The sequence below is a fragment of the Vespula vulgaris genome, chromosome 7 (genome assembly GCF_905475345.1).
Source record: "Vespula vulgaris chromosome 7, iyVesVulg1.1, whole genome shotgun sequence".
NCBI classification, from domain to species: Eukaryota; Metazoa; Arthropoda; class Insecta; order Hymenoptera; family Vespidae; genus Vespula; species Vespula vulgaris.
This window is the reverse complement of record NC_066592.1, coordinates 5012982-5025189: the sequence shown is the minus strand read 5'-3', so window position 1 is coordinate 5025189 and position 12208 is coordinate 5012982. Positions and strand designations below refer to the sequence as shown.

General features: G+C 34.7%; 2 protein-coding genes across 2 annotated transcripts in view; one reads left to right on the top strand and one right to left on the bottom strand.

Moving 5' to 3' along the window:
• Window positions 1–3129: 3129 nt before the first annotated feature.
• Window positions 3130–12208, bottom strand: part of LOC127065098 (odorant receptor coreceptor) — a 35283-nt gene continuing 26204 nt past the window's right edge. Inside the window, exons 3-11 of the mRNA XM_050997002.1 lie at window positions 7908–8367; window positions 7662–7790; window positions 7189–7572; window positions 6841–7095; window positions 6510–6766; window positions 4985–5084; window positions 4740–4844; window positions 4516–4671; window positions 3130–4396 (exon numbers count right to left, since the gene is read on the bottom strand). Coding sequence (XP_050852959.1) covers window positions 4346–4396; window positions 4516–4671; window positions 4740–4844; window positions 4985–5084; window positions 6510–6766; window positions 6841–7095; window positions 7189–7572; window positions 7662–7790 — 1437 coding nt within the window. The 5' untranslated portion in view covers window positions 7908–8367 and the 3' untranslated portion in view covers window positions 3130–4345. The remainder of the gene's footprint in view (window positions 4397–4515; window positions 4672–4739; window positions 4845–4984; window positions 5085–6509; window positions 6767–6840; window positions 7096–7188; window positions 7573–7661; window positions 7791–7907; window positions 8368–12208) is intronic.
• LOC127065096 (uncharacterized) lies at window positions 9591–11805 on the top strand. The gene is made up of 6 exons (XM_050996995.1): window positions 9591–9747; window positions 9807–10168; window positions 10252–10408; window positions 10487–10977; window positions 11087–11368; window positions 11477–11805. The coding sequence occupies exons 1-6, from the start codon at window positions 9660–9662 to the stop codon at window positions 11621–11623; spliced, it is 1527 nt and encodes a 508-aa protein (XP_050852952.1). The 5' UTR covers window positions 9591–9659; the 3' UTR covers window positions 11624–11805.

Below are 12208 nucleotides of genomic sequence, written 5' to 3'. Positions count from 1 at the left end.
CCATACAGTTACCCCTCTTTACGTTTATACAGTTACCCCACGGATTTCCATTAAACTTTCTGGTCATGTACAACCGAAGATTTTAATTAACGCTCCTCGTGGTAAGTTAGAACGATATCGTTGACTTTCTGCCGTAGTCTGCTTTATTTATGTACAATTAGAGGACTGCTCTAAGAAATATCGTAAAAATTAATTTGACTGAAAAAGATATTTTCCTTCTTTTTTTAATTTGTAATTTAAAAATTGTTCGGCCACGATATATTGATATTTTCAATTATAATATTGTATACTATGAAATAAAATAAGAAGAGAATATACACGAAATAAAAATGCGGATGTTTATGCACCATAAATATGTAAGAAACATTATGCACATAAAATATAGCAATATGTGCTAAAAATATGCAACGCATATATATTATTCCACATAATATAATAAGCAACGTATTAATATGTTATACATTATTCAGAATATACATATACTTAACAATATTTTCTGCAATCATTGTAGTATATTGTAGTTCGCGTTACAATAAATTATGAATATTTTTTCTAAATTAGATATTGTCAATTGACAACATTTGTCTGTCAAAATTTTGCTTGAATGTTTAAACTACCTGTTAGCATAAATGAAATACATATCTAAATAGAATTTTATTTAAATTCAAAATAATTCTATAATACCAGTTACGGGAATTTAAGAGATCTTTGACAAATCTCTTTAAATTTCTTTACTGATAGAAGAAATTAATTTATTGAGATAGATATTCTACATAAATATGATATATGCGTATGTACAGCAAATAACATATGCAATAATATATTCTTATGTTATTAAACATATGTTATTAAAATAAATATGTAAAGCGTGTATATGCATTGCGCAAAATATATAAATTTTTTTCCAAGTCCCGCTGCTTTATAGCTTTTGTATAAAAATATATATTTGATTAAACGTCAGCTGTATCTATTAAGATAAGAGATTGATACTCACGACATTTTTTTGGCGGCGGGAGGCTTCGCCTCCTTCTGCCGCTCGCAGTTTTTGTCCCTATGGTTAAAGATGAATCTCGAAGATGCCTTTATAAACAGATGTCTATAGATTTGATAGCTCTTTCTCTTCCGTCTCCACTTTAATCGAATCTCGTACGACGATGATTTGATTTTGGCGTACGCGTTCTCGTCGAATCCCATTCACGATAACAAACTCTTTTCTTCTTTCTTTCTTTTTTCTTTCTTTTTATTTTTTATTATTTTTTTTTATTTTGTTACATTTAAACGAATCACCGATATATCACACGCCTTTTAATTTACGAAGAAAATTTTCTTCTTTTTTTAATTTACTTATTTATGTTTTTATTTTCTTTAAAAAGCTTGTATGGAAATTCAATCGAACAACTTTTGACACACAGTTGCGTCGATTAATGAATTCTTCATTTTTAATTTGTTTGTACTGCCTCGTTAATGCACAACCCTGAATTTCATGTACATAATATATATGTATATATATATACGATTTTATAAACAATCGATTGGATTCTTTTTTGTTTCTTTTTATTTTTCTTTTTTATTAAAATTTCTTCGAATTCGATTTAAACGACATACGATGAAACAGAAAGACTTTACGTTGCATTTTATTGTCAATCACGATAACAAAAATTTCCTTCTGAATTTGAGAAAACAAATTTTTCCTTTGAAATTCGCGATAAAGAAAGATGGATAAATAAAGAGAGAAAGTATGTGTGTGCGAGAGAGAGGGAGAGAGAGAGAGAGAGAGAGAGAAAGAGAGAGAGGAAGACGCAAGATCATTCGTCACCCTCTCTCGCTATTCGCTCGAATTATTTTAGGAGCTCTTCTAGCAATTACGTAACGCTTTGTAATTATACGAGCCAAGTTTAACCCCGTGTCGACATTATCTTATTCACGGTAACGTGATAAGAATGATCTATAACTATATATAAACACCATTAAACGCGATAGGACGAATCTAAAGTATTCTAATTGTAAGAGAGGCGATTAATTGATTGTACGATTGCAGCTTGATTATACGATCAACACGTTGAAGACAAGTAACTATATAAAATGTAACACATACACCCCATACACGGATACCCCATGTATAGCCTCGTCAATTTAAGTGTGATCTCATGTAGCTCTCTCCCTCTCCCTCTCTCTCTACCCTCTCTCTCCTCTATCTCTCTCTCTCTTTCTCTCTTTCTCTTCTTCCCTCCCTTATCTTTTTTTTTCTCTCTTCCTCTTTTTCTCTTGACCATGCGAATTAACAAATACCTCCGTCAAAAACGTCCCGTTTATTGCTCGTCGTCGTTAAAATATACCATCCCAAAATATTCTTCAACGATTTCCCTAAGAACGACGTCTTCCTTTCCCCGTTGAATTTTCTCTTTCGAGGCGAGTCCTTTCGAAATAGGCTGCGGCGTCATTCTGCGAGCTTTCTCGTTTCTTCTTTTTCTTTCGGTTTTCTTCCTCTTTTTTCTTTCCTTTTTTTTTCTTTTAATAGATCTGCCCAGGGATCTCTTTTTCACTTCTCTTTTATCACAAAAAATACGAAGATTCGATTAACGAAACACGAATTACAAACGACAGAGAATTCGACGAACGGTTAATCGTTCCTGTCACGAGTGGACCGAACGAAGATGAGCTGGACCAAGTGCAGGCAGCAGCATCACGGGAGAAGAGCACGCACGAGGGAAACCCATTCAGCGAGACGTCGACGACGAGGACGACCACCAGAGAACGATCGAAACTACCCTTCGCCCGAGTCACTCTTATTCTGCGCATGCGTGTACCGACATTCGCGCCAATTTCTTACTCGACACCACCTCTGATCAGTTCCTTTTACTCAATGACACAACGATAGAAATAATATGATAGAAAATTTTTCTTTTGTTTTTTTTCTTTTCTTCTTTTTTCCTTTCTTTTTTTTTTTTTTTTTAATTCAGGAGTATCCTTTGGCAAAATTTTTATTAGATAAATATAATTACACTTTCACACATCAATGACGATTCTGTAATACTGAACGTTCATTAACTATTTACGAGTATGTCTATCGATATATTGTATATTAATTTATGCCTCGCTATTTGTAATTGTACGTGTATATGACGTAAGTTCTTTTTTTTTTTCTTTTTTTTTTTTTTCCCCTATAATTTTAGAAACAAAACGGGACGAATTCTTTAACTCTTATCACTGAATATATTAGTAACGATAATAATTAATAATATTCGATTAAATAAATATATCTATAAGACAATGAACTCTTCGATTTTGTATGTTTCTCTCTTTCTCTCTCTTTCTCTTTCTCTCGTTCTCTCTCTCTCTCTCTCTCTCTCTCTCTCTCTCTCTGTCTCTCTCTCTCTGTCTCTCTCTCTCTCTCACTCTCGTTCTCTCACATTTATGAAACCAACGAAATTTATTTCACAAGAAACGACGAAATTTTACGAACGCCACACGAATTAATATTTATCGTGCAAATATAGTGAAACTAATTATAGAGACGTTATATAATGAAAAGAGAAATATTCAAATTAACGTTAAAACATCCAAGTAATTCGATAGACTTTTTTAATCGAAAGATAGTTCGATCGAATGAGAATAATTGTTATTGTACTGTATTATTATAAATTATTATCTCGACGTATCACGTCCGATATTATTTATTTTACGTATACGTAAAATCCATTTATCTTCCTATCTATACACTATCGTACATCGACATCGTGTGAATAGAACAAAGATGCAAGTTGATCGATCGTTCGTTATATATATTTCGATACAAGAAATTCATCTTGCATCTTTGTTCTTTCTCTTAAAAAGATTTTTAAGCATGTAAACAAATCACAGAATTTCACTTTTATCGATGAGATACTATTGTCTGATATTCATAGTCGATTAAAACGATTTCTCTTGACGACGTAGAAAAGTACATTAAAAGGATTCCTTCGATAACCTAACATGACGAGAAAAAAAATATTTTGAAAGAAACTTCCGTGTCTCGTATCGTCCAACGAACTGACACGTATTTCCGGCGATTTTAGCGTAATATTTTTCCCCGTTTTCCTTAATATTTCTCTTACGTAAACTTAATTCCGCACATAGAGTATTATTCCTATCAAATATAATGTTATCATCCGTCATTATTTGAAAATTATCTCCTCGTTAGAAGAATTCTTACTTTGGTCGCGTTTCGATCACAATGACAAATTTGAATTTTGATATATTCCTTGATGAATAATCGAGGAACTGACGGTATGCCAAATACGACCAGAAAAAAGAAAGATTTATACGAGGTCCTAAAATATATTCGTACAATATGATAATCGATCGTTCAGTTGAGCTGTACCAACACCATGAAGTAAGTCACGACAGCTCCCAATACCTATAAAGAAAAAGAAAAAAGATCATAAATCTCGTTATCATAAATAGATCACAATCACGTCCTAGAGGCTTGTCATGCATAAAGTCGAAATAAGAAGACAAAACTAGTTTGCATCTTACGGAAGCGAAAAGATCCAAAGAGACGGTGAAAAACTTTGCTCCGGAGATGGACATTGCTTTTTGGCATTGTTGACAAACGATTTGGACGAAAGTTTTTGCCTCTTCAGAGCCATCGTACCAGTGACACGAATAAGCGGCTTCCATAACTGATGAACTCTGTGTAAGATCAAACATTTATTTAACTGAAGAAATCTTTGACAAGAAATAATTCGAACTATACGAACCTCCTCTATCAAACGGTTACCGAATATGCAGAATAAAAAGACCTGGCCGAGAGTATACAAGAAATAACCGATGACCGTAGCTGAATAGACGCTAACAGAGTTTACCTAAAAGGAAAAATTTTACAAAAACCTTTTTGTCTACGTCGCCGTGAGAGTGATATTACAAAAGAAGCCAGTAGGTGTAGCGATCAGGTTAATTATCGATCGATCGTCTCTCGATGAGCTATTGAAACATCGACGCTTACCTTTGTAGCCTGATAGGCGAGAAGCGTCAATGTGATAGTCGTTGTCAACATGTGAAGTAGTAGAGCTATACCGTAAGCATCTCCAACCGCGGTTACCAATCTGTTGAAATGACATACATTGTATACTGTACTTATAATACAGTAACTTCATTTAAATGAATCATAGCAAGCAAAAAGAGGTAAATAGAATATGGTGAGGAAGAGGGGAAAGGGAGACTGATAAACATACATACAAACAAGTTCGTATACATGTATGTACGTTCGATGGAGTTAAAGATGAATGAGAAGAAATCGAAAGAACGCCGTTCCATTTTCTTAGCTACAGACTTTTTCATTTGTATAGTCTCCGTATACCTGATGATAACCCAACCAAGTTTTAATCTGACCCAGTTATCCGAGCATACGGTATACACTTAATCGTGAAACTAAGGCTAAAGAACGAGGAACGCCTTATTCGATCTTCCATCTTTTTTTCCTTCTTCTTTGCATTGCCAGCCCTTTAATAATATCTAAGTTATGAGCTTGAGCTAGCTTCCTTGCAAAGCTAAATATTTCAAAGGAAGTCACATTTTATTAACTTTACGTTACCAATACTTATTAACATTCCTCTATTCAACTTTTCTATTCATAAGAAGACGAATACCATCAAGTTAAATTCTTGTAGAATTGAAAAAGGAAACAATCAAATTCTTGAAATAATGAGTAGGTGTTTAATCGAGTCCTCGAACTTTAGTAACATGTTCAAGAACAAAGAACGTTTTTACTCGGTCATCAAAAGTTGTCAATGCTTCAAACGCGACTCTAACATCGATGAAACGTTCGCGCGAATGTATGCGTGCATATACAGAAACGCGTATACACTCGTCGGCTCACACACAGACATACACCCCATGAATTGTCCAACGAATTGTTCAGTCCGTAGGGCACGTCCCCCGTTGCGGTCAATAACGCGCTGTCTTAGAATAAATACTTTATCATCGTGGGAAAAGGCACATCCATCGAACACGCTACGAGCGTCCCGAGCACGAGAGACCTGTGGAGTATGAGAGGATCACCTCTTACTTCGACATATCATCAACAAAAACACTCAACAATCTCAAGTCCTTTCTTTATCTACTTTTTCTTCTTTTCTTTCGCTCTAACTCCGAAAATAATTCGTTCTTTAAATAAAAGAGTGAAATTCGAGTATTTTCCTTACTCTGGATCAAAAGGAAACACCACAAATGTTTATTCTACGTAATTTCAATAAAACCATGTTATTACGTAGCCCAATATGTCCTTTATAACTGGTATCAAGTCCCTAACGTTGTAACAGGAACCTACTATCACACTTCCTCTGCATTGGAGACTAGAAATTACGTGTGAGCTACGTCGTTAACGAAGCTCTCCCATCCATCAGGATTCTTAACAACATTAAAATACGATCAATTACTTTGATACGCAACGATCTTACAAATGAACACCGTTTGTTCGTTGAAATTGAGAGTGACCGTAGAGAATAATTTAAGTATTAGGTTGAACTCACCTAACGACGTGTTTGTGTCTCTCCACCCAATACTTGATAGCACTCCTAACGAGCATTTCTTGTTTCTTGGTCAAGCCATTCGGTCCTACGCCACCGTTGAATGTCATTCCTGCTGTTGGTCGGAAGGTCGCCGTAAAGTCTTGTCGATTGCTGTATATACCACGGAGGTCAAGATCCAGCATACTTTCGCCCCCTGGTGGAGGTTGCGGGAGTGGCTGAGCACCTTGTGTGTCTCTTAAATGCTCAGCACTGCCAGCCTTGAATTTCGACGATGTATAAATCCATTGAAAGATCTATTCATATATTACGAACAGATTGACATTGTTTTTACCTTGAACAATTCACTACTATTTGGTACAACTGTGTCGAGAGTTGCACTGAGTTCCATCAGAGGTTTCATGATTTGCTTGAGATGCTGAATTTGCTCGCAGGCAAACAAGAGCCATGAACAGAAAAGAACGTCGAGAGAATTCGAATTCATCATAGCGAACATTAACCAATAGAATTGATAAATCAGAGTCATGATGTGTGGCATGCCGTGGCTAGGATCGTAAGGATACCAAGAGCGAAGCATCAATCTAGGGATCTGTGATCGTATATCAAAGCAAAAGAGATTGAGAAAAAGCGAAGACTGAATTGACGATTGTTTTTATCAACGTAAAACGTCAGAACACGTTACCTCCACTATACTGGTCTCGTTCGTTTCAGGGTCAGTGACTTTTTTTACAGAATCACCGACGAACGTGATACCAGTCCAAGCGAGAACTGAAAGAACCGTTGTTGCTCCAACAGCGAAGAGCAAAGTTCTCATTTTTTTCAATGCTATCGCATGATATCTAGCATTGCTTTCGGCAAAGAGTGGATGACTATTTGGATTGTTCCAGATAGCTAGTACTCTATAAAATAATTTGCTCCTGACCGCGAAGTATACTATTTTGACTACAGAATGTGTAAAGAAAAGCATCGTAATTGTATTAGCCGTGAGATCGTCGACGTCGCCACTCTCAAGGGCGAGATTTATTCCAGCAAAAGCGAATTGGAGAAGGAGTAGAAATAAATGAACCTAAGAAAACGCAGGACAAATTATTTCATTGACCATCGTCCTGTATCGGGATTGAATGTGATAGGACCTCCCAAAAAAAATATACTCACGCAGCAATATATTTTATGCATTAACTTGGTAGAACTATCAATATAATTGAACATAAAGTGTCCACCGAATTGCATAATGCGAATATTCGGCATCAAGTCCGCTACTAAACCTTGTTGTTTCAATTTCATCTACAACAATCGAAGTTTGAATATTTCAAATCCTGGCTTAGATGATACGCTGTTTTCTTACAAACGTTATATCGATCATATTGCGTTTGAAGAACTATTATATATATTGTGGCTTACCTTTACGGTTGCTTTTATATCCGGTCAGCACAAAAAACTGTAAACAAACACCAGTCGCAAAGCACAGAATATCAGGCAGTACCACTGATCAATGGTATTTTTTGATCACTCAAAAAAGGAATAAGTTAGCCTATTAGCCTAACAATTCGACTATATCCGTTCTTCGCACATACACTCACGAAGAGGGTTGCGCAGTCTTCAGCGTTGTAAGTCTCGTATCACCTGCAAGCGATTTACCTGGCACCCTCTTCTTTCTATTCTTTCTTTCCCTTACTTCTCCCTCCACCTTTTATCAAGCCTCCCTCCACGATGACTACCTGCCAGCCAAGAAAACCCCTTCCAATCTTTAAAGCGCCAAACGTGGACCAATCGCGTGCCGGTAACCAGGCGTAGACGTTCTAGCGACCCCTGCGGAGCGTTCCTTGACGCCATGTTGTTTCTTGTATCGTCGTAGCAGCTTCTATAGACGATTTAATAATTCAAATTCCATACGACTCAAGTCGAGAGTAGACTTTTCAACGTAACAAACGTAACCGAGAAGAAACATCCTTCCTCTTTGATCTTTCTTTTTAAAACTTACTATACATTCTTATCTTTTTCTTATAAGTTTCAATAGTCATGAAAAAAATTGTTTTTAAGGGCTAAAAAAGATCATCTTTGAATTGCTGCTTCTTAGTACTTGAATTTAATTTGTTTATTCTTTCAAAAACGTTTGATTCGTTGTGATTATGAAAAATATATTTGAAATTTAATGGAATTTAATGTCAGTTGTATAATATTCTTTAGCTCAGGAAAGTTAATAAAACTTTAACTCAAATGAAATTTTGAACTATTAATCGAAGTAAGTCGACCGACTGACTTCTTTCGTGACGCATGTAATGGAATTGGTGCTCATGTATATTGCAAATATCTCATGATAGTTACAACTTCAACAACTTTCAACAGTTTAGTATTATTCATTGCTCGTACCGTCCATACTATGCTACTGTATTTTTTTCAAGTACGATTTAATTATAATGTCATGAAGATGTAATTAAATATGATCATTCTTATCAAAAAGAGAAATAATGTCAATTATTCTAACTACGAATTGTCTGTTAACAATGTACACATTATGTTTACAATTTATCATAAGATCATAGAAATGTAATAAGTTAATTATTGTAATGTTGACTGTAATAAATTATTGATATATTTATTACAATTTATAATAAGATCATACGAAAGCTTACATAAAAATAATGCACAAATAGAACTAAAGGCGATACTTTAAGTGACCTATGTAGTGACTGAAATATGTCACCGTATCGACTAAAAGATAGTTACAGAATAACCCATTTGAGTGTGCACAGTTGGATATCCTTTATTATTTAGGTTAATGTACTAGTACGAAGCTAGGCAGTTAACCAGCTGTTCAATGACAAATCGTTAATTGTATTTACTTCGTTAGAACACACCTAGCCCCGTCGAATGTAATTTAATACAAAGAATATCCGCTAATCGAATTTGCTCAATATCCAATACAAATCGATTTTTAATCGAACGACCCATCGAAAATGCAATATCGTTCCTTATGAAAAATCTCAAAAAAAGAAAACACACACAAACAAAACAAAATAATGTTATAACGAGTTCATTTGTCCATTGCTCTTAGAATTGATTTATTTTAGCGTTGTTTTTTCAGTTGTCCTTCGTATAGAAAGGCTAGGAATCATATGAAACTTCAAAAAACGTGATCGTTCGTAAATTAAAATGTTGAGAGTTAGTTTATTGTTAATTTCTTTGATTGGAGTTATCACAATCTTCTCTCAATCCAGTTGCTTTTTGATGGGTCGTTCAGGTAAATCTGATTTTCGATAAAAAAAATATTTATATTAATATAAATAAATCTCTTAATAGGTATTCCATCCCTGTTGACAATACCAGAATCATTAAATTCCATTCAAAATGTTTCTTATGAAAGGATATTGAACGATAGAATGCATGTAGCTAAACTGGAGACAAAGTCTGACGAAAAAATGACTATGAAACACGCAAAGGAAATTCCACGTAAAAAGAGATTCGAGACAACTTTAAAGAACTCAGAAGGATTCTTGACGACTAAACACAACGCTAGTTTTATGAAACATAACTCAAACATTGCTTCTTCTCATCTAAGAAACGTTGTCTTGATTCTCGTTGACACGACTAAGCAAAGAAGAGAAGAGTTTTGGAATAATTTTGAGAGAACTTACTCGTTTCCAGTTCATGGATACTTTCAAGTACGAACATTTTAGTACGAGCATTTTAGGTACGAACATTAGGTGATATCGTACGAGTAATATCTTCATTTAAATTTTATTAGGTCGACGATCAAGAAGATAACGGACCAATGAAAATAGAATTGAATGAATTTCTTTTTCCTGGCAAAAAGGAGGACGAGTGCGAATGTAAGCAAACACTACGTTCACGAATATCTGAATTATTGACTTGGGCTCATGGAGTTAAGGAAATGACAACAAGTAGGTTTTATATATGTATATATTCTCGAATATATTTATCATCACTGGATTTAATATGTCATCATAATCATAATCTAGGTGTTCTGTCAGCTATAAATTTCTCTATTCCCTCCCTATCCGACGTCGAAGGAAACGTTGACATTGTAAAAGAAAGTGAATCGAATAAAAACAGCACGAAAGAAAGAATTCGTAAACGTGATTTGCAGCAGAATGACTCGTTACATTCTATGGATTCACACGATAAAGGAAATAGTTCGGATTTACAAAGAAATTATCAGAAAGAAGATATTTCGAGTTATGGTGATATTTGGGACGTATTCGACTTGTTTACCAAGATTAGAATTGCCTTTTTTCGAGCGATGATTGATTGCCTGAACGGACCACCGACCAATGGAACGGATGACGAGCTTTCTTTTCAAGAATCTTCACATTTACAAACGAGCTATGTTGACTTGGTCGATGGCACAATAAAAAATCTAAAAATAATTTCAGGTGACAAAGGTTACATGCTGGTACTCGTAATTCCGGAAAACGAGCTTATCTCCTTAATAGATCTCTTACATCACGAGGTTAACTTCCATTTTCCCTTTAATACTTTAACATAAATGTTTACCTAATGAGAACGAAAAAAAAAAAGCAAAAAAAAACTGACATACTTTTTTTTTCATTTAATCAAAGATTTCTCCATCCGACACGCTCGTAATTGTGACAGAATTATGCTCGAAGGATATCAAACGTGTGTCCTTCTTTGCTGATGGTCCAAAAGCTTCGACTCTTTACCGTATACGTATGATCGAAGAATTACCAAATATCATTAAAAGTCTTGTAAGCCATTCCTGTCAGGATCAAGATTGTAGTAATCCAGACAAACATTTTTATGATATTCCAATTAGAAATATTCGAGACACGAATGGTTCTCAAATCTCAGAAAATGTCAACAACAGCTTTGAAACAAAATTGGTAAGACAATAATCTGTTATTATCGATTGCGATAGGATTGAATATTCAGGTTTTTGTTTTGTTTTGTATAAATATACTACCTGTACTACTTTTTGTTTTATCTTTTAGGAAAATATATCGAACAGATTTTTAAACGACACTTTGGCAGGAAGGATCGACGTGTCAAGTGCATCGAATACGATATTGAACGAACATAACATGTTCCTTGGCACATTGACATCCTTAATCGCTTTGATAACTCTCGATTCATCATAGAAAAATAATCCTAGGCTCATTTTTGAAGTTCTCAATCTTGCCGATAGATCTCGACATTTTGTTTCTTTTTTCGATCGAAAAGAAAAAAGAAAAAATCTGAAAGAAAATTAAATTCTAATCAATCTGTTGAAACTATAAGTGATATTTGAACGATCATGTATACAAGTGGAAATTTTGCAAATAAATTAATCGCTTTCATAATTACATACGCTTTGTCGTCGTTGTAACTGATCGCAATCGAATGTTAGAGAGAAGCTTCGAAGCGTTACAATAATTCGTCCAAGAGTTCAATGTACGAAAGCAAGTAAACATCGATATCACAATACTTTTTTTTTGCCTTACTTTAAAAGCAATTTCATACAATTACATAATCGCTCGTTACGATTGTACGCTTTTCTACACACGTGAATACCTTTCATCATATTGAGTTAACGCAACCCTTTTCCGACTAAAACCAGACCCCCGATGGCGAATGATTTTATTGAAAGAAAATAAAACGAATCGTGTGAATTATCTCTCTTTCTCTTTCACACTCTTTTTCTTTCTCCCTTTCTTATGCCATCGTATGAGTCAAGCATTTCAATG